The 27,403-nt window shown below is 41.4% G+C and overlaps 1 protein-coding gene and 1 long non-coding RNA gene across 6 annotated transcripts; one reads left to right on the top strand and one right to left on the bottom strand.

Annotated features, from left to right (window-relative positions):
- The first annotated feature begins 20,036 nt into the window (after positions 1 to 20,036).
- On the top strand, positions 20,037 to 21,690 carry LOC123062685 (uncharacterized). The gene has a single exon (XM_044486322.1). It carries the CDS (start codon positions 20,296 to 20,298, stop codon positions 21,136 to 21,138), a length of 843 nt encoding a protein of 280 aa, XP_044342257.1. The 5' UTR covers positions 20,037 to 20,295; the 3' UTR covers positions 21,139 to 21,690.
- A 324-nt stretch (positions 21,691 to 22,014) lies between these two features.
- LOC123062686 (uncharacterized) lies at positions 22,015 to 26,959 on the bottom strand. 5 transcript variants are annotated; one of them, XR_006429827.1, is made up of 5 exons: positions 26,638 to 26,959; positions 24,828 to 24,917; positions 23,708 to 23,851; positions 22,822 to 22,934; positions 22,015 to 22,723 (listed from the first exon to the last, which is right to left on the bottom strand). It is a non-coding gene; the product is annotated as an uncharacterized lncRNA (long non-coding RNA). The 5 variants fall into 5 exon arrangements; XR_006429824.1 differs by having other exon boundaries at positions 24,849 to 24,917; positions 26,638 to 26,957; XR_006429825.1 differs by having other exon boundaries at positions 24,828 to 26,958.
- Positions 26,960 to 27,403: the final 444 nt, after the last annotated feature.

The following is a 27,403-nucleotide window of genomic DNA, read 5'->3' as shown; positions in this document are numbered from 1 at the left end:
AAAGAAATTGTGTTAAAACTGCTTTATGTGATCTTGGAGCTGGTGTTAGTGTTATGCCTCTCTCTTTATATCGTAGACTTGATTTGAATAAGTTGACACCTACTGAAATATCTTTGCAAATGGCTGATAAATCAACTGCTATACCTGTCGGTATTTGTGAGGATGTGCCTGTTGTAGTTGCAAACGTTACTATTTTAACGGACTTTATTATTCTTGATATTCCTGAGGACGATAGTATGTCTATTATTCTTGGAAGACCTTTTCTTAATACTGCAGGGGCTTTTATTGGTTGCAACAAAGGCAATGTCACTTTTCATGTTAATGGTAATGAGCATACGGTACACTTTCCAAGGAAACAACCTCAAGTTCATAGTCTCAATTCTATCGGAAAAATTCCATCGATTATATTTGGAGGTTTTGAATTTCCTCTTCCTACTGTCAAGAAGAAATATGATATACTTATTATTGGGGATGTGCATATCCCTGTTGAGGTAACCTAGTGTTATTCGAAATTTCTCCGGTTTCATGTTAATCGGAATGGGTTTGTTAACAAGACTTGATCAACCTTGTTAGTGGATTCCTTTTGACGAGCATGAGATGGATGAAACTAGAAGCACAACTCTCTGTACCCTTTCTATACCTTCTGTTATTTAGTTGAAATAAAGTAAAAACAAATAATTTTCTGTCTGTTATCTGATTATCCGTGCAATATAAAAATACCTTGAAAATAAAAGTTCTCCAAATGCCCTGAAAATTAAATATGATTTTTATAGAATATTTGAGGATTTATGGAACAAAGAACACACCAGGGGGCCAACCACCTTGCCACGAGGGTAGAGGGCGCGCCCACCCCCCTAGGGCGCGCCCCCTGCCTCATGGGCCCACGGTGGCCCTCCTCCACTTATTCTTCCAGCCACACACTTCATCTTCCTCCCCCAAATACGAAAAACCAACTCAAACCCGAGTCCAAGCTTGTTTTGCTGCCATTTTCGATCTCCTTGCTCAAAGCACCTCTCACAAAACTGCTTGGGGAGATTGTTCCTTGGTATGTGACTCCTACATTAGTCCAATTAGTTTTTGTTCTAGTGCTTTATTCATTGCAAATTTGTGTTGTTTAGGTGACCCTGTTCTTGAGCTTGCATGTCAAATTTATATGGTCAAAAGTAGTTTTGATGCATGATATAGGCCCTAGGCACTTGTAGGAGTAGTTGCTATCAATATTATTGAATTTGGTTTATTTTTATTTTGAAGTTACTAAAAAATTCAGAATTTTTCAGAAAATGATGAGGAGATTATTGAGGGGCTCATTGAGCCAAAGCCCGAAGGAAAAGGCACCGAAGCCTAAGTATAATTTGCCGCGCACCACGGAGGTTCGGGCGTGTGAATGGCCTTCTGAGGATTTCTTGAGAGCAGCCGGGATTTATGAAGATTTTCATGAGTTGGCTCATAATGCAGGCCTCACCGCTTTCCTCCACGACCAATGCGATCAGTATCTCTTACTCACAAATACCTTTGTGCAAAACTTTCATTTCCATTCTAGGAATTCGCCACCTACGGTGGAGTTTCATTTATATGATGAGCATAAGGAGATGTCACTTTATGATTTTTGTCGGATTTGTTTAGTCCCTTTTGGGGGCAAGATAGAAGAACCACATCATGATGATGTGGAGGTATTTATTAATACTATCACTATAGGGGAAACTAGGAAGGTTTCCGATGCACGAATCATTAGCATACATTTTCCTGTCTTACGTTACTTTGCATTATTTGCTGGTCGTTGCTTAATTGGTCGCGGAAACTCTGGAAACCTTAGTATCCCTGATATTATTATTTTGCTCCAAGGTTTATACAGTGATAACACTTTTAGTATGGGCGGCATTATTGCTAGACGGTTAAGTATGAATCGTACTAAGGATCCCATCTTTGGAGGCGTCTACGCCACACGCCTAGCTACACATTTTAACATACCTATTAGGCATGTTGAGAAGGAGGAAAAAGTGTTGCCTCGTGTTTATTTAGATTATAAAAGTATGGTGGCACATGATTTTATTGTTAAGAATAGGGCAGGAGAGCTTAAATATCAATTGTTCTTTAATAAACATCATCTTGAGACTATTACCTTGCCTACTCCTGCCTTGTTTGATTTGACTGTAGGCAAGTACCTTGTTCCATTGACGGCTATCCACGCCTACCGGAACCCTGCACCAGCCGAGGAGCCAGAACCGGAACCACAATTTGATCCTTCACGACAGTCTAACTATCAGTGGGATCCGGAGATGATTGCCAACCGGTGGCAATCGAAGCCTTCTTCTTCCTCATCACAGTATGACCCCAACAACTATTATTATGCATATCAGCCAGGCCAGCCATGGCCATAGACCAACTTAGGCCAAAAGCCTAAGCTTGGGGGAGCACATATTTCTCACCAACATTACATTTATGTTCACACACACTCATTGCCAGATGTCGGTGCTCATACTTTTTCATTGTATCATCCATGCTAGTTTATTTCCTTTTATGCTTTCTTCTTGTGTGTTTAATAAACCTTAAGAAAACCAAAAAAAATTAGTTGCAGCTTTTAATTAATTTACTTTCCATGCATGTAGTAGTAATTAAAAAGAAAATCCAAAAATATTTTCTGTTCTTCTTTTGCTTGTTGGTAGCTTTCCCGTGTAAATAGTTTTATTTCTTTTCTTTTCTTTGGGGGTCAGTAGGAGAAGACCTTGATTAAATTGTTGAAGTGGCTCTTATATGCACTATTATTTATCTGACAAAAGAGCCCATATTGCCTTGTCTTCTCCTGTTTATTGAATACTCGCAGATTCCAGCTTAGTCCAATGCATGTGCACTCTTATTATTATCCACATCGTTTGGTCGTGCAAGTGAAAGGCAATTATGATGATATATGATGGACTGACTGAGATGAGAAAAGCTGGTATGAACTTGACCTCTTTTGTTTTTGTAAATATGATGAGTTCATCGTTCTTGATTCAGCTTGTTATGAATAAACATGTTTGCAATGACAAGTAGAGATCATAGTTGCTTATGCCATGCTTGATTAGCTATGAGTTATAATGGTTTACCTTGCGTGCCAACATGCTATTAAAATGGTTATGATGTGGTATGATAGGGTGGTATCCACCTCTGAATGATTTAAGTGACTTGACTTGGCACATGTTCACGCATGTAGTTGAAACAAATCAACATAGCCTTCACGATATTTATGTTCATGGTGGATTATATCCTACTCACGCTTGCATCCAATGTTTATTAATTTTAATGCATGTACATGGCTGTTGTCGCTCTCTAGTTGGTCGCTTCCCAGTCTTTTGCTAGCCTTCACCTGTACTAAGCGGGAATACTGCTTGTGCATCCAAACTCCTTAAAACCCCAAAGTTATTCCACATGAGTCCACTATACCTTCCTATATGCGGTATCTACCTGTCGTTCCAAGTAAATTTGTATGTGACAAACTCTAAACTTTCAAATAATCATCCTGTTTTGTATGCTTGAATAGCTCATGTATCAACTAGGGCTGTCTGTATCTTCCATGTTAGACAGGTTATTCTCAAAAGGAGTGGACTCCGCTCCTCATTCACGAGATAAAGGGCTGGTCACCGGGATGCCCAGTCCCATGCTTTATGCAAACTAAATCAAAATAATTGCAAACAAAACTCCCCCTGGGACCTGATGTATGTTGGAGGCACTCGTTGTTTCGAGCAAGCCATGGATTGATGTTTGTTGGTGGAGGGGGAGTATAAACTTTATCATTCTGTTTGGGAACCGCCTATAATGTGTGTAGCATGGAAGATATCGCCATCTCTTGGTTGTTATGTTGACAATGAAAGTATACCACTCAAAATATTATTCACCTCTATTTTAAAACCGAGCTCTGGCACCTCTACAAATCCCTGCTTCCCTCTGCGAAGGGCCTATCTATTTACTTTTATGTTGAGTCATCACCCTCTTATTAAAAAGCACTAGCTGGAGAGCGCAGCTATCATTTGCATTCATTACTGTTAATTTATATCGGGTGTGACTATGATTGGATCTCTTTTACCATGAATTACAATGTCTAGTCAGTCCTTGATCTTTAAAGGTGCTCTGCATTTATGTTTTGCGGTCTCAAAAAGGGCTAGCGAGATACCATCTTGTTATATCATATTATGATTGTTTTGAGAAAGTGTTGTCATCCGAGATTTATTATTATGGCTTGCTAGTTGATTATGTTATTGATATGAGTAATCATGAGACCTGAGAATTATTGCAAATGTGGTTAGTTATCATCTTTGCTGAAAACTTGAATGCTAGCTTGACATATTTCCAACAACAACAAGAGCAAACAGAGTTTGTAAAAGTTTTTCTTTATTTCTTTCAGTTTCTCAACTGAATTGCTTGAGGACAAGTAAGGGTTTAAGCTTGAGGGAGTTGATACATCTCCAACGTATCTACTTTTCCAAACACTTTTGCCCTTGTTTTGGACTCTAACTTGTATGATTTGAATGGAACTAACCCGGACTGACGCTGTTTTCAGCAGAATTGCCATGATGTTGTTTTATGTGCAGAAAGCAAAAGTTCTCGGAATGACCTGAAACTCCACGGGATATCTTAAAATAAATAATAATAAATCCTCGCCAAAGATGAAGACCAGGGGGCCCACACCCTTCTCACGAGGGTGAGGGGCGCCCCCCCCCCTAGGGCGCGCCCCCCTACCTTGTGGCCCCCTGGAGATCCCCTGACTCCAACTCCAACTCTATATAACTGCTTTCGGGGAGAAAAAAATAGGAGAGAAGAAATCATCGCGTTTTACGATACGGAGCCACTGCCAAGCCCTAAAACCTCTTAGGAGGGCTGATCTGGAGTCCATTCGGGGCTCCGGAGAGGGGGATTCATCGCCATCGTCATCATCAACCATCCTCCATCACCAATTTCATGATGCTCACCGCCGTGCGTGAGTAATTCCATCATAGGCTTGCTGGACGGTGATGGTTTGGATGAGATTCACCATGTAATCGAGTTAGTTTTGTTAGGGATTGATCCCTAGTATCCACTATGTTCTGAGATTGATGTTGCTATGACTTTGCTATGCTTAATGCTTGTCACTAGGGCCCGAGTGCCATGCTTTCATATCTGAACCTATTATGTTTTCATCAATATATGAGTGTTCTTGATCCTATCTTGCAAGTCTATAGTCACCTATTATGTGTTATGATCCGTTAACCCCGAAGTGACAATAATCGGGATACTTACCGGTGATGACCGTAGTTTGAGGAGTTCATGTATTCACTATGTGCTAATGCTTTGTTCCGGTTCTCTATTAAAAGGAGGCCTTAATATCCCTTAGTTTCCATTAGGACCCCGCTACCACGGGAGGGTAGGACAAAAGATGTCATACAAGTTCTTTTCCATAAGCACGTATGACTGGGGAAGACTACAATAGAAGCTGGCCATAGGATAGAAGAATAGAAAAACGAATCTGGAGCATCGGATGTCCAATGGGCGCTTCAGATCAGGCATGTGGGAGCTGGTGGGAGGGTCTTTATTGTATATAGCAATTACTCAGGGAGCTTTCTGCAAAAGTACAAAGAATTCACCAGCCCTAACATTTCAAATTTGAAGCATCCATTAAGGATCCAACGGCTCCAACTTCATTTTTCTATTCTTCTATCCTATGGCCAGTTTCTATTGTAGTCTTCCCCCGTATGACTATATTCAGAATACATGCCTACATTACATTGACGAATTGGAGCTAGTTCTATGTCACCCTATGTTATGACTGTTACATGATGAACCGCATCCGGCATAATTATCCATCATTGATCCAATGCCTACGAGCTTTCCATATACTGGTTTACGCTTATTTACTTCCCCGTTGCTATTGTTACAATCACTACAAAATACCAAAAACATTACTTTGCTTTCATTACTCTTTGTTACCGTTACCATCACTATCATATTACTTTGCTACTAAACACTTTGCTGCAGATACTAAGTTTCTAGGTGTGGTTGAATTGACAACTCAGCTGCTAATACTTGAGAATATTATTTGGCTCCCCTTGTGTCGAATCAATAAATTTGGGTTGAATACTCTACCCTCGAAAGCTGTTGCGATCCCCTATACTTATGGGTTATCAATAGGGTCCAAGTCTCCCGGGTCTTGTTTGTTGAGAAAATCACGTTCCCGAAGGTTTCATTCCGTTTGGACTCCGTTTGATATTCCTTTTCTTCGAAACCCTAAAACAGGCAAAAAACAGCAATTCTAGGCTGGGCCTCCGGTTAATAGGTTAGTCCCAAAAATAATATAAAAGTGGATAATAAAGTGCAATAATGTACAAAACAGTAGATAATATAGCATGGAGCAATCAAAAATTATAGATACATTGGAGACGTATCAAGGCCCACTAACCTCCCAGGGGTGTCCGTTACCCCTTCCGGTACTCCGATGATCACCCGGTACACCCCAAACACTTTCGGTGTACGAATACCATCGTCCTATATATCAATATTTACTTCTCAACTATTTTGAGACTCCTCATCATGTCCGTGATCACATTTGGAACTCCGACAACATTCGGTCACCAAATCATATAACACATATAACAGTATATCGTCAATGAACGTTAAGCGTGCGGACCCTACAGGTTCGACAACTATGTAGACATGACCGAGACACCTCTCCGGTCAATAACCAATAGGGGAACGTGGATGCCCATATTGGCTCCTACATATTCTACAAAGATCTTTATCGGTCAAACTGTTATGATAACACACGTAATTCCCTTTGTCCATCGGCATGTTACTTGCCCGAGATTTGATCGTCGATATCTTCACACCTAGTTCAATCTCGTTACCGGTAAGTCTCTTTACTCATTCAGTAATACATCACCTCGTGACTAACTCCTTAGTCATTTGCTTGCAAGCTTATGATGTGTATTACCGAGAGGGCCTAGAGATACCTCTCCGATACTCGGAGTGACAAATCCTAATCTCGATCTATGCCAACTCAACAAACACCTTCGGAGATACCTGTAGAGCACCTTTATGATCACATGTTACGTTGTGACTTTTGATAGCACACAAGGCATTCCTCCGGTATCCGGGAGTTTCATAATCTCATAGTCGAAGGAATATGTATTTGACATGAAGAAAGCAATAGCAATAAACTGAACGATCAATATGCTAAGCTAACGGATGGGTCTTGTCCATCACATCATTCTCCTAATGATGTGATCCCGTTATCAAATGACAACACATGTCCATGGTTAGGAAACCTTAACCATCTTTGATCAACAAGCTAGTCTAGTAGAGGCTTACTAGGGACACGTTATTTGTTTATGTATTCACACATGTATTTAAGTTTTCGATCAATAAAATTCTAGTATGAATAATAAACATTTATCATGAATAAGGAAATATAAAATAAAAACTTTACTATTGCCTCTAGGGCATATTTTCTTCAGTCTCCCACTTGCACTAGAGTCAATAGTCTAGATTACATTGTAACGAATTTAACACACATGGAGTGTTGGTGTTGATCATGTTTTGCTCGTTGAAGAGGCTTAGTCAACTGGTCTGTTACATTTAGATCCGTATGTATTTTGCAGAACTTCTATGTCTCCATCCTTGACTTTTTCATGAATGAAGTTGAAGCGTCTCTTGATGTGTTTGGTTTTCTTGTGAAATCTGGATTCCTTCGCCAAGGCAATTGCTCCATGTTTTCATAAAAGATTTACATTGGACCCGATGCGCTCGGTATTACATCCAGATCGGATATGAACTCCTTCATCCAGACTCCTTCATGAGCTGCTTCGGAAGCAGCTATGTACTCTGCTTCACACGTAGATCCCGCCACGACGCTCTGCTTGGAACTGCACCAACTGACGGCTCCACCATTCAATATAAACATGTATCTGGTTTGTGACGTAGAGTCATCCGGATCAATGTCGAAGCTAGCATCGACGTAACCATTTACAACGAGCTCTTCGTCACATCCATAAAAGAGAAACATATCCTTAGTCCTTTTCAGGTACTTCAGGATGTTCTTGACCGCTGTCTAGTGATCCACTCCTGGATTACTTTGGTACCCCCCTGCCAGACTATGGCGAGACACACGTCAGGTCTAGTTTCTCAATGTAAGCAGTAGGAATAACATGATCAACATTATAAGTAACAGTTTCTTCTTCAACTCTAATAGGTTCTACTACTTTCACTTTTATGGGAGGAGGATATTTAAACCACTTTTCCTTAGGGAAATCAACATGAGTAACAAATGATTCACATAAAGAAGCTACTATCTCAGAGTCAAGTTCATAACTAGTGCCAAATTCACGAAAAGCATTAGTATCCATGAAAGATTTAACACAATCAAACTTAAGGTTTATACCTAACTAATTACCTTCTCGAGTTCACAATCTTCAGAGTTGCGTTTAATTCTTTCCAATAAATCCCTAGCCACCACTACCGTCTAGATCCGTGCTCGCCCAGATCCGATGAGGCAACACCCAATCACGCCACCGCCGGCCGCTGGACACTAAGGCCGGATTCCGCCCAGCCCAGGGAAGAGCCATGGGAAGGAGGCACAACTAGGGCGACGACTGTGCAAGATCCAATCAAGAGGAGGAGAAGGTAGATCGGACGCGCGTGCGGGAGAGCTCTCACCGCTGCTGACCACCGCGAAGGCTTTGCCCTGGAGGCTATGGCCGGCATCGATGATGAGGAAAGAAGGAGAAGTAAGGCCTAGAAACAACGGCGGTGGTACTACTGCCCTTGTTGCCTGCGGGACGACGCGGGGGCATTTCCTGATGCGTGTGTCTGACATATTTGTTCTAGAAGGAGAATTGAGTTGTTTCATGCGTCATTGTAGTGTCCTTACACATGTCAACGTCGGTGTAAGTCGATGGTCGTTGTGTGAGCATCTCAAGGGCGGGCAAGACTATGTCTCGCTTTATACAAGACAAAAGATTGTGTCGCCTACAAAGTCGGTAATGGGCCGAAATAGCATGCTCACGTCACAAATGAATTTTTTGTTTTAAAATTTTGTTTAAATTTTGAAAAAACTAAATAGAAATACTATGAAAATTAATTTAGTTAATTAATTTAAAATGTCCGTCACACATTAAAAAATGTTTATGCAGTGCAAAAAAAAGTCAGCTCAACTTAAAAAAATGTGTGCCATTCAAAAAAATTAACGTGACATTTCAAAAACGTTCATGAATATGCAAAAATGAATGTCACATTTCTAAAAATATTATACTGTACAATTTAAACAATTGTTCTGGTAACCTAAAAATATCATACCATTCAAAAAGCTTTACGATACATTTCAAAATATGTTCTTGCATTTTAAAGAAATATTTGTGATTTTTTTAAAATTATACAATGTAATTTTTTCACATAATTTAAACAAATGGTTCGTATCATTAAAATATTGTTTCCATGTATATTTGAATTCTTTTCAATATATATTGGAAAAAATATTCAGAACATTATTAAAAACATTAATTATGTATTTAGATATGTTAAATGTTTATTCCTTAGGATTATATGAGAAATTTGCAATGAGTATGAATAAAGGTAGACATTAAAAGATATATTTAAAACATGTTAATCATGTCTTTGAAAATGTTAAACGTACTATAAAAATATTTATGGTGTACAGGAAAAGGGTACAATGTTTATGAACAAATTAGACATCGGTTGAAAAAAATTAAAAATAAATATAAAAAGCCAGGTGAAAATGAAATAAAGAAAGAATAAAAAACAAATTGGAAAATAAAAATTAAAGAAAACAAAAGACAACAGAAGAAACCAATGCAAAAGCACACACAAAAAAAACACTTGCACGAAACTATATTATTGGGCTGGCCTAAAAGCCAGCGCTACAGGTGAGACGTAATAGAAATCAGTATGGGCGACATATAGCTCTCGGCTTGTGAGCTCCTATTGCCGAAATCACTAATTAAAAAATACTCGTTGCAAAGAACACTTCACTTTCCTAGGTCGCGACAAGTGGCGCACATGCAGTACATCACTTGTCGTAATCTGTGAGTTTTCCTTTTTTCGTAGATCCGTTTATTCAAAATATTTTATCTTTTAAACTGTGCGTCCAAATCTCGAACTGTTTTCATGATTGGATTCCTCGCGTCGAGATCTTTAAAACTAGATCCCATGTTGATAGATTTTGACGAACTTTTTTTTAATAAAAAACCGGCCAAAAAACCGGACAAAAAAACTGAACCGGGAGCATGTTTTTTTTTTCCTTTTCCGAAAGAGGAATGCCAGTGCCTCTTGCAAAATCACACCCGTGCCTCTCGTGAAAGCAAAACCGTGACTCTCGTGGAAGGAAAAACAGAAAACACTTTTTTTTCATTTTCGAGAGGCATAGCCGTGACTCTCGCGAAAGCACAGCCGTACCTCTCACAGAAGCAAAACCGTGACTCTCGCGAAAGAAAAAAAAAACCGAAAACGCATTTTTTCCCTTTCTGAGAGGCACGGCCGTGACTCTCGCGAAAGCACCACCTGCCTCTCGCGGAAGCAAAACCATGACTCTCGCGAAAGAAAAAAAAACAAAAAACGCGTTTTGGTTTTCCCTTTCCGAGAGGCACGGCCGTGACTCTCGCGGAAGCAAAACCATAACTCTCGCAAAAGAAAAATAAATAGAAAACACGTTTTTTTCCCGTTTCCGAAAGGCACGGTCGTGACTCGCGCAAAAGCACAACCATGCCTCTCGTGGAAAAAAAAACTGTGACTTTCGCGAAAGGAAAAACAAAGAAAACACTTTTTTTGCGCAAAAGTTTTTTTTCAAATTTTTTTGATCAAAAAGTTAAGAAAGACCGGGGGAAAACTAAAACGTCGAAAAACCCGAAAAAAAACATTTAAAAACCGAAAACACGTGCGGAAAAATAAAAAAATATATAATTCGGTGGGAGCGTCCAAAGCACGACACGTGGCGAATGACTGAGAGCGCGCCAAGTAGCACTGATTGTTGCGAGGCTCCCGAAGAAGCGCTTGTTAACTAGTTGCTCCCTCCTATTGCATACTGAAACTGTGAAATTGCTACTACAATTTTTACGTGGTCAGGCCCACGAAGCTCCTGTTCGCTCAGTTCGGCTCCCTTTTCAACTCACTCGATTAGCATGTTTTCGCTCACTCCATTGCTATCTTATAAAAAATCCAGCTATCATTATTTGGAAGAAGTTTGCTAAATGAGAAGATGTAATATTGGTTATTCAAAAATATTGGAATTTAAAAGCATGAATTTTAAAAAAGTTCACAAATTAAAAAAATCATGGATTTCCAAATTAATCACAGATCTGAAATTAGCTTTGCAAACTAAAAACATGTTCGCAAACTTTAAAATATTCAGTAATGTTTTTTGAAGAAATCTTGAATTTTAGAAAAAAAACAGGCACTTCTAAAATTGTTCACAGATTTAAATAAATGTTCATAAATAAAAAGTGAATAAATAAATAAATTTAGAATATACAAATAAAAAACATTGAAAATAACAGAAAGGTAAAAGTAGGAACCCTCAATCAACGACACAGACGCACCAGGAGCCTCCAAAATTAGGGAGCTTAGTATCTTGATATAAATTTTCGGAAGCAGATCCTAAGATGCAAACCAATTAGTTCAGTCAATGTTGAACAGTGTTTTCTTATCAGTGGAATTTTTATTAAGGCAAGATAAATATGAGAAAAGGACAATGTGATTTCCTCTATAGGCTATGTCCTCTTGTCTTGTCTAGTCCAAATTCACGACTCGAATCTTCAGCATATATTGTGTGATCTTTTGCGAAAGAATAGAGTGAATCTTTGTGCGTTGTACACTTGTACCTTTTGTTTCTAGAGACATATAGTACTATTTTGTTTCTACTAGTATAATCTAACTTTACGAGAAATTTGATTCCAAAGGCATATATAGTCATAATAGAACTGCCTTTTCTCAATTCAAAGGTTCCAAAATTCAATCTTGTTTCATGTGAAATTCACATATCAAATAGTTGTATTATTATCCACCTAATGTCTTTCCTATATAAAGTTGTAGCTAGCGTATGTCGAGTTCCTATGAAAACCTTCTCAGGAATTGTATTTGAACATAAATGGATTCAAATTATAGAAACTTTGTGCCTTCCTTTTGGTGTCTTATGTTTACATCAAGAGTAGATCATGCTACTTTTTTCCACCAAGAAGTATATCCAAGCATAAAAGGAAGCGCAACGATCAAGACTATGCAAATCTCACAATATCAATTTCTTGCTCAAAATAACACGCAAAAACCATTGCAAAGTAAACACGGTGATGAAACAACTAAAGTTTTTCTTTCTGAATACGCATGAGTGTATGTACTATATACTAAAAAAGTGAAACGACTAAAGTAAACCACGCCTGTGCTAAGTCCACATGAACGACGTCTCTTCGGGCACATCTAAACATCATCTGAGGGCATGTACAATGGTGGCATATGGATTCATATGCCTCATGATAAAAAGTAATTTAAGGCACTTATATTTATTTTTTCTTTCCAATGCAAGCTACCACTAGTGGGCCTCATTAAAAAAATAGAAAATAAAGACTCTAGTATACATGCATCTTTATTTTTCACTTCAACCTTTTCAGCTTTTGTCACCGGACCACACTTTTTCTCTTCAAGCACCCGCCTTCTGGAGAGAATCTCGCTTCCCTATCTGAACCTACTTTACGTCATATCCAATCCTATATGACATATGAGGCATGACCTTAAGACTATGTATTGTACATGCTCTGATAGATCCTACCAAAATTTCACACCGCTGTCTAAACTCTAAAAATGACACACGCGCGCCGGTTGAGGAAAACAAAAGCGGCATCAACGTCCGAGTCGCACGTGGCGGAGAGGACGTAGAGGTTTTCGCGCACGTAGCTGGTGTGGACGAAGGAGACGTTGCGGTCCTGCGGGATGGAGTGGCCGGAGTTGAGGAGGCAGTCAGGCAGACGCCGGGGACGACGACGCGGAGCACCTTGGGATCGACGGGGGCAACGGAGCGGAAGTTGCCGCACTGCAGCCGGATCCTGGAGATGACGCAGGGCCTGCCCCTGCGTTCGTCGCCGGCGCACTGGTTCGTCACGGTCACCCAGTACATCGATGAGCCGTCGCTTTGAGGCTCGCCGAGGCTCTGCGTTATGACGAGGTCCTTCTGGAGGTCGCAGTGGGCGTCGGCGGCGGCGAAGGCCGGCGGTCCATGAGCACCGCCACGGAGCGAGCGGTCGTCATCGTGCTAGCTAGCGCGCCGGCGGATCAAGAGTTCGGGGGGAGAGGGGAAGCGCGTATACGAGCACGATCGACCACGGCGTGGCTAGCTTGATTTATATATGCATGCATTGCGGATAGTTTTATGGAATGAGCAAATCAACATGTAATTACTTGTGAAAACGGGGTTTGTCTGACCAAGACTCCACGGTGTGGGTATTTGGAATGTGTACATGGATATGGCAGGTTAAGCTCGTTGAAGAGAATTCTTGCCATGTAGTTTCCTTATCAGAACGATATATTACATGTATGGTACGAGTGCATACATGGGTTGCTTTTTTTTTGAGCATCAGTACAGACACAAGCGCTCATATACACGCGCATACACTCACCTCTATGAACGCACACATGCACACCCTACCCCTATGAGCACCTCTGAAAGACTGAGCCGGCATATCATCTTGAGATTTACGAAGTCACCGTAGGCGCCTCGTCGTCGACGGGAACGTCTCCTCCCACTGAAAGCGCATCGCCGGAAATCCTGAAATAAATCCAGGAATAATGCGAGCACCAGGATTTGAACCCTGGTGGGTTAAGGATACCACTGTCCACCTAACCAACTCAACCACAGGTTGATTCGCATACATGAGTTGCTTTGATATACGGAACAACTTCGGATTGATCTATGCTGCGTGCCATCTGTTCGGAAATGGATTGGAACACCCAGGTGCTACGCACCCCTATATGAAAATAGCATTAGTAAAATATCAGAAATTTTTAAGAAAGTCTAAAATTATGGGATTTGAAACATGGGTGCTCGTTGTACACCTGTGTTCATATCTGCGGTGAATGGGTTCCTGTGGTATCCGCGTCTCAGGAATTACGCTCCGACATACGATATATCCAAAAAAAAATTCTATACATACTATTTTTTTAATCTTTTTAGTGACATTACCACGGGCACTCATTCCCTACGAAACTGGACACGGGTGTACAACGGGCAGCCAAGTTTCATGCCCCTAAATTTCGGATTTTTTGGTGATTTCCTAATGTTTTTAATGTGATATTCATATAGGGATGTGTGGCACCCAAGAGCCACAAATCCTCTTCCGCTATATGTTTTGACTTAATATCAGGATCCAGGCCGTCCAATCCTTGCAACAGATAACCCTCGCTTGTGATATTTCCATTTTTACGTTTCGAGCATCATCGCAATATCTTCGTTGCAGTACGACAAAACATGCAAACAAAATCCCATTATTTGAAATGCACACATGCACAATTTATTGTGTGTATGCAACAAATAACTATTTTTTAAAGCAAATCATCGAGAAAAATCCATGTATGCAGCAAGGAAACCATTTCTTGGGACACTGCAAAAAAACACTTGCAATATGAAAAGAACATTTGCAGCAGACAACCAAGATAATCACATCATCTCACCCATTTGTTTTCAGTAGACTCCCGAGAGTCATCACAACATGTCGCCCTAGTGTTTATAGCAGAACACTCATGAGCTTGCAGCGTGTCAAATTAACATATGCAACATAAAAAAAACCGCAAATCACCAAGCTTCATATTGGAGTATCGACCTCACCGCCCCGTGCCCATTAGCGACAAATATCGCGTTGCCAGATCCCTGTCGTAACCCGTTCTCCTATATTTCCATCTTTCCCTAAGTTCACTGGCGTCGGAGGACTTCCTTTTTTTGTTACAACTGGAGGAGATGGCGAGTGAGCACTTTCATATGTGAGAAGTAGGGTCAACGATAGGAGCTCCTAGAGCATGGGAGCATGCTCCCTTCAGTAGCGGCAACGGAGCAGGGTCTAAACCTAGTGGATGGAAAGGTGCTAGAGGGGAGGCTTACACTTAGCGAGAAGAGAAAATGCAGAGCTAATTGTAGTATTCTTATGATGAAAAGCTATGAACTAGCACGCGCTTAGCACAGCGCGTCATGCGCACCTGAACGATCCAATGGATCGGTCAAATACTTGGTTCTATATAGAGTAGTATTTCATAAAAGAAAATGGATATCTTTTACATGTATTCATATCTACTAGATGTTTGCACAAAATACTTTTTTGGGTGAATTATTAGTACATGAATTGCAAAACATGTTGTCGTAGTCTAAATTTTTGGTATTGCATACGTTAATATTTTCTCTATAAACATATTCAAGTTCCTAGAAAAAAAAAGTCTTAGTCAGACTTAAAAGGTTTGACTTACATTTTAGAAAAAATGTAATAAGTAAGAAATGATTTGCCATTTTGTGTTGTATACAGAATGGTTCAAGTATTATCTTTGTAGCCGGCACTTGAGTAGTTGGTTACTTATCATATCTCTAGAGTTGTTTATTGTATAATTTTTTTGTGCTAAATCCCCAGCGTAATCCAGCGAGATGATAATTTAGCATATGTGGATCAACAGTGGTTAGATTTTTTTAATTATATAATAGTTATATGGAAGAATTTAAAGATGATGATATACAACAATTTAAAGGGGCTGATTTACATCTAAGCACCATCATCTCAAATTTCAACTATTCTGTCATTCAAAACATAGCCTAAGTATTTTTTTGGTGTTGTCAAATGGACACACCGCGCATACTACCGCCACGACATGAGCCTGATCTACCTCATGCGTTATCGGGTGTGCCTCCATTTTGGGCACATAGCCACATAGCCTAAGTATTGTACATCCCTTTTTTTGCATTTACAACTGGCTTGGCTATGGACCTGGCTTTTTTCCTTAAAAAGAACTGAACCTATCTTTTTTTAGACAAACCTGTCTTTTTTTTCTTAATATATATTCTGAGAATATATCATGGACGCAATATTTTACGCAAGAAGTTTAAGCCCACGATGTAGCCCAGCCCACGTATATGCAAAGCGAGACAAAAAGACAGGGTCCATTCTAGCCTGGGCCAAATTACCCGACCAATTCGGCCATTCCCACTTGCCCTAAGAACAAGGCGAAAAAGTAGCGCACCACACCAATGGCGACTCCTGGGGATGGCGAGGACGCGCCGCCGCCGCCGCCGGTGAGCGCGGCGGGGGCTGGAGGCAGCTTGATCGCGAAGCTGCGGGAGCAATGGAGGAGCACGAAAGAGCACGCGGAGACGTACCCGTACGTGTGGGGCTCCTACATCCTCGTCTACGGCGGGCTCGGCGCGTACATCACCTGGCGATGGTGCAAGCTCCGCCGCACCGAGGACCGCGTCCGCGCCCTCCAGGCCCGCCTCCGCCAGCTCGCCGCCGCCGAGGAGTCGCAGGGCGCTTCCGCTGCTACCCCACCTCCTCCCCTGCAGCAGCCCCCGCCGCCGACGACGACTGGGCCGGGCAAGCCCCCCTCCCCGCCGTGAAGAGTAAGGCCCCTTAGGCAACTTCTTGACATGAAATGTTACAGAACAATCCCTGCATCGTTCGAGATCGAGGCATTCCTTGCCTCTGTTTACTCTATGATCCTGGACCTAAAGAAACGGTGGGATCTCGCCCCCCAAAAAGTTGGAAGGTCAATTCTGTGTCCATACTGGAGATCATTCTGGAGAAGGTTTAAATTGTTGTGATTCATGTATGCTTACCCTTTTTTCTAGCCATTCCGCATCGTATTTGTTGTGTTTCTCGCTGCTTCTCTAAATAGATACAATGTTTCATTGTCGTGGTTCATGTACTCATCGTATAGTTCTTGATAATACTAATATTTCATCTCAGTCCTCTGTTGGGTAGTATGGTATGCACTGTTGTGAGCATTTGATAGAGAAGTCTGAACGAACATGCTGATGTATTATGCACTGTTGGGGTAGTATAGCTGCTGAATTGGATTTGGAAGAGAACATAGCATGGTCCTCTGAAACAGAAGGCTCAACCAGCATGCTAGCAGTGGCCTTAACATTATTGTTATCTTCTGATATCTGTAGCTTTCATAAAATTGTCTTTTAATCCTAAATGATGGTGGTAGGAATTTTAATGTGCTCATGAAAGAGTTTACTCCAGCGACATTTTTATTCGGGAAACAGTCCATTATCAAACTTCCCTTACGTATTTCCGTAGCATTATTCCTCCCCAAATTCCTGATCTGTTATAGCGAACTATTTGACTTATCTATGCAGTTATCTTGTGTTGGATAGCTGAAACCAATTAATTGCTAGTTTCCCCCAAAGTCCCTCTTAGCCACTAAAGAGTGGTGTTTTGCTATGCATGCAGTTCTGTCTAAATCTGAACCTTGGCTGTTGAGATTTTTGTGAATATTTCGACCGGAAACATCAAAATATTATGTGTTTATGTCACGATCAACAGTTCCACCATGTTTTAGCTCTGTCAGGTTTTATTTTTACCAATGAACTTACTCATCCAAGCTTCATTTGGAGACTATCAATGTTGAAAATGCCACGTACTAAAGATTTGACGCATGCATTGTTGGCTGTCACAAATTTCAATGATGCTTCAAAGATTTAATTTGTTTGTACAGTAGAACAATTCACTATTCCTGTAATTTGCTTTGTCATGCTTTATAATCAACTCTGGCAGTATGGATTTAAAGGGAGTATTTTCTTTTTTAGTTAGTTGAGACAAACTTTGACCAACATTTGCTCCATTAATATGAAACCTATGTGTTACAAAACCGCAATCGTACATTGGTAGTTTTGAATATGAGTCTAAAGACATCGATTTTGTGTTGTATATTGTTCCCTTTTTAGGTCTATTTTTTGGTGTACTGTGACCAAGAACTGATTTGAGGATAACTTTGGACTGGTGATCCTGGTTACAACATTGATCAGAGGAGTAATTACCAATGGGTAATTTAAAATCTTTCCAATTCGGGGAGGGTAGAACTGGCATCTACTGGGGTAAAAAGGAAATATGCCTGATAATTTAGAAAGTAAGGCAATAGGGATTACTAATGCAGTAACTGTTGGTCAAAACCTTGTCTTAACAAATCAAATACGTCATATGTATCCGAACAGAGGGAGTACTATATTACAAAGGTGCACTCCCCCCGTTCCAAAATACTTCTGGTGGTTTTAGTTAAACTTTGAACCAAAACCACGACAAGTATTTTGGAACGGAGGGAGCACCTTTTCTTCAGCCGTACAAAGGTGTACCTTGATGTTCCATCTTACAAATGTTTGATGTGATACTACCTTTGTTGTGCACATAGTATTAACCTGCAAGCATCCAGGAAGTGCTTGTGGGCACAACAAATTGATTGCATCGGGGTCCCATTTGGCCTGGATTCTTCTTCAATTCATTTACATCTAACATCTATCGCTTGGTTCTAATTTTGTTCCTCGTCCCATTCGTCGCTGTTTTGATCATGCGAATCAGCGGATGCGAGTACAATAATTCAGGCCCCATGGCAGCCTGTGGGGCTGTGTTTCCCAAGGCCGGGGCTGTTTGGAATGAAGATCAATGCATCTTTTTCAAGAACAAGTTGCAAAGATATGCTCTTGCGCCTCTCCCCAGTCATGTGGTTTTCCATTCCCTTACTTTATCATATCTGGTACTTGATCTTAATTTTGTTCCTCGTCCCATTCGTCGCTGTTCGCCGACGTGTACCTCTTGATGGGACTGAGAGTGCAATAATTTGGATCCCTTGGGATCTTGTGAGCCTGTGGGGGCTGTTGACCAATGTTTGACTACGGGTTTGAGCATGCAGCTCGGTTTCTTCTACATAAATCATTCTCGAAAAATCACTGTCTGCATTTTCTTTTCTTCGTACTACTGATATAAATCACTATCTCTGCATCTTTTTCGAAAAAATCTTTGTCTGATTAGCAACCAGCAGCTGATTGCTAAGCTGCCTAGGGCCATTCAGATATCTTTTTCCTATCATTGTCTCGTCTTTGGTAGGATTGACAAGGTGACGTGTCACATCTGTGATTAGCCCCTTTCGAGCTAACCTACTAGGGCTAGGCCGCTAGCTGAAGGGGCGAAATCAGCATGTTTAGGAGCCAAGCCACGCTCTCAATCTGGGTGCTCAATCTGCAGCAATGGCAACAGAATAGTACAGATCGGGTAGGTGCCCTGCCTGCCCGATGCCTTCACCGACACGGCCATGTGATCGCCGGTCAGCAGCACCTTGCGCCAAGCCCAGAACTGCCCTTGATTCCGTTTATTTACTGAGCGTCTGCCCAGCCCCATCTCATTTCTGTTCATGACCTCATTCCCCGCAGTTTTACCCCCTCAAATCGTACTTTTGATCTCGGTAAAAAGGGAAAGATAATGGTTGGTTGTTTTTTTTGGAGAATTTCACAACCTATCTGTCTAGTGCAGGAGTATGTATATGGTTTCATGCTGTAACTGATCCCATGTACTGTATGCTACTGCCTGCTTGAACTTTTGAACTGAAAAACAGTTGTGCACAGGCTGAATCTGCAGGCCCAACCGTTGTTTAATTTTCGAAATTTGAAGCACCGGTGTTGGTGGGCACTGCTGCAGCGCGGCTTAACTAGAAGACAGATCGGTCTGAGGCGGATCAGTGGCCTTTCCACTCGGAAACGAAAAGACTATAAGCTTGTTAATTGGGAGGGCCACGGGAGAAAATGGGCTCTGTCGGAGGTCTTCTCCCCTCCAGATCGGCGCCAAATCGCTGTGCTCACTCATGCCATGTCCTGAACTCCTGATAAAACTATTCGCTGCACAAATGCAATACTTAATTCGTTAGCCAAATCGTAGGAGATTTTACAGCGATCGTCTACTGCACTGTTAATAAGCTTCTCATGGAGTATTTTTTAAAATCTCATCAGTACACTACTTAGTTACTCGGTAAATAACGCTGTTTTGGGGAGACAAATAGTCGAGATCCGTTATTGGAGTTCGTTTCGTTTCAGGGGTGGCGCCACTATTCGACAGCCTCTGGTGCATCCGCTCTGGGCCTCGCCCCTCCCCCTGCCCCGTCCACCTCCGAATTTTTAAGGGGAGCAGCGTGTGGTGGCGTCCGCTTATCACTCTCCCTGCTCCTAGATACCAGCCAGCCTCCTGCCCCTCTCCCTGCCGGGCGCTCGCCGCCGCCACGCCGTGTTGACGGGGCCGGGAGGTGCGTACTACGTAGCTGGTTTGGCAACGGGCGATGCCGCAGGTCGACCTGGAGAGCCTGGTGTGCGGCGGCGCGGGCGCGGGCGCCGGGGACAGGAAGGTGTCGTGCGAGACGGTCATCGCGGGCGGCGACAGCGGCGACGCCTCGCCCCCGCGGCGCGTGCCGCCGCCGCCGCCGGACCACGACTTCCCGCCGGAGTCGATAACCATCCGCATCGGCGACGACGCGGCCTTCTCGGAGCTGAACCCGATATACGAGCGGGACGACTCCACCAAGGGCAGCACCAACCCCAAGTCGTCGGCGGCGGCGGGCGGCGCCTGCAACCCCGTCCCGCTCAAGGCGCGCTCCAACTCCGCGCGCGTCGCGGGCGGCCCGGCCGCGGCCACCGCCACCTTCTTCGGCCTCCCGGCCAGGATCCGGCCGGCCTTCACCCGGCGCCAGCCGTCGCAGGGCCGGATCTTGCCCGACAAGCGCTCTGGCGGCACCGGCGAGGAGCCGCGGTCGCCCAAGGTGTCCTGCATTGGGAAGGTGCTGTCCGACCGGGAGAGGTGCGGGCGGCGGCGCCAGCGCAGGTGGTGGCGCGGGGTGGCGGCCGTGTTCCGGTGTGGCGGCGGCGGCTGCGCCTCCCGGGGAGTCGGCGGCGGCGCGGCGGGCAAGAAGATGGCGCTAGAGGGGAGCGAATACGACGAGGAGGAGAAGGAGGCGAGCGTGGCGGCAATGCGGAAGTTCAAGTCCGGGAGGAGAGCCGCCACGTGGGGGGAGGAGGCGCTGGCAGCGGCGGCAGCGGAGGCCTTCTCCGGCGAGCCGGCGGGGGACGAGGAGAAGAAGCACGAGAGGCACGAGGCCGAGCACTGGGCCCGACTGCCGGTGAGTTAGCCGTGGCAGAGGCGGGAAGATGGGTGGCGATACAAGCGCATGGTGGTCCCCGCTGTCAGTGACGGCGCCATGGGTGAGCTCGAGCCGCCTCGAGCCGTGCCCATGATGGGGTAGGGGGTAGGGGGGTAGGGGGTGGTCGTGACCGGTGACTGGCCTAGAAATGCGGGTTTTGGAATGAATTTCGGTGGTCTTTTGCTGTTTGGCATTTTGCTCTTGGGATCGTGGTGCTCGACGGACCCAACTTGTTGTGTTTTTCGTTGCGTGTTCCAGCCGTATCGTCGTATCCATGCATGGGCAATGTACATGTACATACCACCACCACCACCCCTGAAATAATAACAGGAACGTGCACACAAGGTGTCCCGTTGGTGTTTCTCTCTTTTGCTTCTTGCCAAGGTCCATGTGATGCGTCATGGAACAGACAAATGACTGTTGAATCTCGAGCCGCATGGGCCGCCATATGCCATGGTTTAGGAGTTTTATGAGTTTCGGACGTGATTTAGGGCTATTCAAAAGGAATTCTAAAGGATTTATATGAAGGATTGAAATTCTTAGGAATTTTTCTGTGTTGGTCTTTTGATTCATAGGATTGGTTCCCATATGAATTTTTTTAGGGATTGTCTATTCTACATCCGGATGAAATCTAATTAGCTTTCATCCATATTTTTTAGCCAACCAAAGAATGACAAGTGTCTCCTGTCCCGTGTCTCTTGTTTGCTTTTCTGTCCCGCTTTTATAAATAGACTAACGGGTCTACACCCCAACTTCTACAACCCGGACAGAAGAGCAGCTAAAAAATGGAGATCAAAGAACCACAACGATACAACGATACAGCCAAAGCTTTTCCATGTACACTAAGCTAAAGAAACAAAGGGATGAGGAAAGGACCAAGATGATGTCACCTAAAAATTACATTGACAAAGAAGTATAATTACAATAATATTACCACCAAGAAATTTGCTGTAAAATCCACTAAAATCGACAATACTTTCTATCATGCCCACTAAGAATTACAGTGTAAGATGCATTAAAATTACACTGTAAAATCCACTAAAATGACACTGTAAATCTACCAACAATCCAAATGGTTTGCACTGAAAAAACTGCTAAGATTAACCACTAAGAATTATAGTGCAAGATGCATTAAAGATGCCACTTTAAATCCACTAAAAAAGACCTTGTAAATCCACCAATAATCTAAATGATTTGCACTAGTGGTTCTATGTTACATGCTACTCAAAAGGGGAACTCATCCACCAATTGAGCTAGGACTGTGCACATGCTGAACCTCACTTGGCATTGCCTCCCTACACAAAAAAATCAAAGAGACCAGAATAGGCAAAGAAAAAAAAAAGCTAATAAAGAGAAAAGAAAATGAAATAGAGGACAAGGAAAATAAGAATATACATTGCCAAAGAAAGCAGTGACAAAAGATTTGTCGCAGCTGTTCAAGGGGCTGAAAAACATGTCATTCACATATTTGATCCTAAGATTTCGAATATCTACATTGGAGAAAAGATTTGCCATCTAAGTTCTTGGTGTGAAGATCTCCATATACTTCAGAGTGAAGACACCACAATCATGCCTGAAAAGTTACAAAGAACACAAAAAATAAGAAAAGAAGCCTACAAAACAATCTATATAAAATTAATCAAAATCATGTAAGGCAAAAAAACATAATACCAATTCTCTTGCTTAGGAACAACTGTATACAAGACATCAAACTCTTCGATACTAATTCATTTGTGCATCATAGGAGTGATATACCCATCCCAAAGCCCAATGAAATTATGAATCTGTTTTGAAACTAAAAAATTAGGAAATCATACCAAACTAATTTACTGTAGAAAATAAAATTAAGTGCGTTGTAGACGATAAAGAGGAGATATCAGTACAATTAAAGTGCATGTTACACTGAAATAACTAACACTAAATGCACTAGACACAAAGTGGTGAATACAGTACAATGGCACTAAGCCTTACATAGTACAACAACTAAGAATTACGGTGTAAATCCAATGAGAATTACCCTGTAAAATCCACTAAGATAAATTACAGTATAAATCCAATGAGAGTTACACTATAAAAATTCACTAAGATAGTTACAGTGTAAATCCAATTTGAGTTTCACTGTAAAATGCACTAAAGATAATTACAGTATAAATTCAATGAAAGTTACAGTGTAAAATGCACTAATCCAATAAGAGCTACAGTATAAAATGCACTAAAGAAAATTACAGTGCAAGTCCAATGAGAGTTGCACTGTAGATGCACTAAGGATAATTACAGTGTAAATCCAATGGCAGTTACACTGTAAAATGCATTAAAGATAATTTTAGTGCAAATCCAATGAGTTACACTGTAAAAATGCTCTAAAAATAATTACAATATAAATCCAATGAGAGTTACGCTGTAAATCCACTAAGATAATAGGGGAATACAACTGAAATAAACTAAAAATACATGGAAAAAATGCACTAGAACAGAGAGGGAGCATTAAAAACGATATTTGTAGTACATGAAAGTGGCACAACTACAAAATCTAACAGAAATATACATAAAAGCTTACAAGAAAAATCACCAGCTCATCATAGATATCTCTATGATACATTGAGTTCTCTCCAAACGCTGAGTCAAGAAACACAAAAGCTCTATCTTCGATACACACGACAAACGAAAACCAGCGACCATCGAGACCAATAGGGAAGTACGACTGAAATTAAAAAGATAGAGAGTAAAAAAACCAGTAACAAATCATGAAAGAGTAGATCATGAAACACAAAAGCTCTACTCTTTTTGTATTGTTTCTGTATTGCTTTTTTTTAAACTAAAAAAATGAACAAACATATTCAACCATGCTTTTCTAACTTGATTCTTAACAAAATAACGGAGCAGGGCATACTCTTTTACTCAACTACTTCAGGCGCAAATGATGTACAAGGTACTATCATTGTGAAATTTAAATATAAAACAGCAGGGAAAGAAATCCTGCAAAAACTTTCATTAGCTAATGCAAAAAATATTGTTCTACCTTGAGCAGCAACATGTTGCTACCAAAGCGAAAGAGCAGATCAGAATCCACAGAGCACTCTTGTTATAAACTCAAAATCAATAGATCACTAGAAAAAGCAATAAGAACATATACAGATGAGTAGATCCTACACAAAAGCAAAATCTAACAAGTGTTTTTACACTATGGTTACAGAGGAACAGAAAAATAACATGTGAAACTAAATTACACTGGCAGATAAGGAATTTACAGTGACAGACAAACTGTAGTTACAATACTAGACCACTAAAATTTCAGTGGACAGCAATAGAAATTACAGTAGTGGACCAGGGTGAAAAATCCTTTGTAATTACAGTTTGAATTACATCTCTAGACCACTGGAATTACAGTGTAAGCAAACTGTAATTCCAGTGCTAGACCACTAGAACTACAGTGTAAAATACAGTGTATTATATAGAGAAACCAATATGTTCCTGCTCAGAAACCAAAATGACACTATGATTGAATATTTGAAACTTTGGAACTTTATAAAAGGGCAAATTACTGTCACTTGAACTTAGTATTACTATGATCTTTTAAATGTAATTACTATGAAGATCGCACTGAAACTAAAGAAAAAAGTTAAGCACTGATACTACATGGCACACACAAGAAACCAAATTTGGACCAGCCTTTGTACCCTCGTTTGACTAAATATTACCGGCAGATTTACCAACTGACGAATCATTTGATGCTTTCTTTGTAGAGTCAAGAGCAAGAGACTTGCAACCTACACAGCAAAACCAAAATGACATTACGGTAAAAAAATAAAATAAAGAAACAACCAAATGCATGAAAGTAAATTACAAACAAGATAGAGATTGGCTACCTGAAAAATGTTCAGACCTAAAAATCCACATAATAGACCCTACTCAACTGCAGAGTACAAGGGTAAAAACCAACTAACAGTCCTAGTCAAATTCACTAAGGGGAGAATCAACTGAAAAATTACAGTGTAAGCCCACTGAGAGTTACACTGTAAATCCAATAAGAATTACACTATAAGATCTACTAAAGATAATACAAAAATAATCCACATAATAGTCCCTAGTCAAATGCAGATTACAAGGGTAAAAACCCGCTAACAGACTCTAGCCAAAAATACACTAAGAATTACAGTGTAAATACACTGAAAATTACACCGTAAAATCAAGAGCTACAGTGTAAATACAAGGTAATCCAAGAATAACTAATAGTCACTACAAAAACACTAAGGATTACAGTGTAACTCCACTAAGAATTACACTGTAAAAATCAAGAGATACAGTGTAATTCTTATAGGATTACAACGAAAGATCAACTGAAAACTACAGAGTAAATCCACTAAGAATTACAGTGTAGATCCATTGCAAATTACAGTATAAATCCACTAAAAATACAGTGTAAATTCACTGAAAATTACAGTGTAAATCTAGTAAAAAAAATCCACCTAAAATTACAGTGTAAATTCGCTAAGGAATTACAGTTTAAATCCGCTAAGAAATTACACTGTAAATCCACTAAGAATTACAGTGTAGAACACTCAGAAAACACACTATAAATCCACTAAGAAAACAGAGAATTCAGATAGAGCAATCAAACATTTACATAGCTGAAAATGAAAAGGACATTCTGTTTCACAGAAACACAAAGAACAGAGCTGAAATTTGCTAGCAGAACGCACTAGCTACGACAACGAAGGGATGTACAACAAAAGCTAGCAAAGGATAAAAAGGGACATACAAACTTGCAGCCCAGAGTTAATTCACAATACAATTCAGACTGTAGTTACACTGATATTGAGTGTAATAGGTGCTGGAAAACAAGTGGAAAATTTAGAGTAGATCACTCAAACTTACACATTACTGAAGTTACAAAGCCAGAGACAAAAGCACTCAAATATTACAGAGTAGATCACTGAAACTTACACATCACTGAAGTTGCAAAGACAGACACAAAAGCACTAAAAAATTACAGAGTAAGATGGACTGATAAAACCTGAAACTACAGTCCAGAATCACTGACGCTTAACTGGTAAAATTCAGTCCCAATCACTCCGATTTCGCCCAAAGTTACAGCCCAACTCACTGACAAAAACAACTGGCATCGTACACACATACAGTCGAAACATCTACGAGCTAGATCAACATTTACATCCACACATCTAGGGGTTGTACACATATAGGGGCACATGAACAACTACAGAAACATTCGGGAGCATAAATAAAAAATAGGCATAAGGGAACCAAACCCTACAACTATATTGAATCAGGTGTTGCTGCATCTACATCTACTAGATGTTGCTCCATCTGCAACAAAAATCAGACATCTAGGAACCACCACAAACAACCTAAAAGAGCTAGGATCCACCACTACACACGGGAACAAGCACACCTTTAAGCCAGATCTAGCAGGACCCTACAAAAATGCAGCGAAATGAAGACATGGTGAAAGGATACTGGCAAGCAAACCTCCTTGTGGGAAGAAGGGAGGCACAAGGCTCGAAGAACACCACAGCAAAAGGAGGAGCATCACGAAATCAATGGAAGCAGATAAGACACCGCCGCCGAATCACCATGCGTCAACTTCTCCTCTGCCTCAACGCGCTTGAAGGAGAAGCAACAGGGGGGTTGGGGGGGGGGGACCGGACGCCTAACCACCGGCTCGCTCTCCAGAGATCAACGACAAAGCTAACCAGCCAAAATCGCCATGGCTCTCCCCTCTCTGCCTCCAAGATCTCGCTGCTAGAAATGGGGAAGGGAAACGGACAAAGTCAATGGGGAAGGGAAACGGACAAAGTCAGCAGAGGAGATAAAAGGAAATTCAAAATAAAATAAAAACCGGTTAGCACATGGACCCGCCATGATTAACGGGTCTCCAGGGGGTTGCAGGCCCGGTAACGAATAAAACACCCCCGAGGCTGGAAAAAGGAAAGGAAAAACGTGAATCTTGACACAAGAATCGGACGGATAGAAAAACGGATGAAAACGAATTATTTTCATCCAGATGAAAATTAGCAATCCCGTTTTTTTATGAAACTTTTCAAACTGCAGCTCATAGAAAATCTAACATCTATTTCAACCTCTTCTATTAATTTCTTTTCATATGCCATCAAACACTCTTTGCAAATCCTATATAGAATTAAAGTGCATATGCCACTCTAATGCTATACTTTTTATATTACTACATTTTCAAAATCCTGTGAATCAAAGAAGCCCGGTCCCAGCAGCGTCACGG

This window comes from Triticum aestivum, chromosome 3A (genome assembly GCF_018294505.1).
Source record: "Triticum aestivum cultivar Chinese Spring chromosome 3A, IWGSC CS RefSeq v2.1, whole genome shotgun sequence".
Classification (NCBI taxonomy): Eukaryota; Viridiplantae; Streptophyta; class Magnoliopsida; order Poales; family Poaceae; genus Triticum; species Triticum aestivum.
This window is presented reverse-complemented; position numbering and strand designations above follow the sequence as displayed.

Excerpts from the sequence above, each read along its gene's own strand:
- LOC123062685 (XM_044486322.1), top strand. The coding sequence starts at position 20,296 with ATGCCGCAGGTCGACCTGGAGAGCCTGGTGTGCGGCGGCGCGGGCGCG.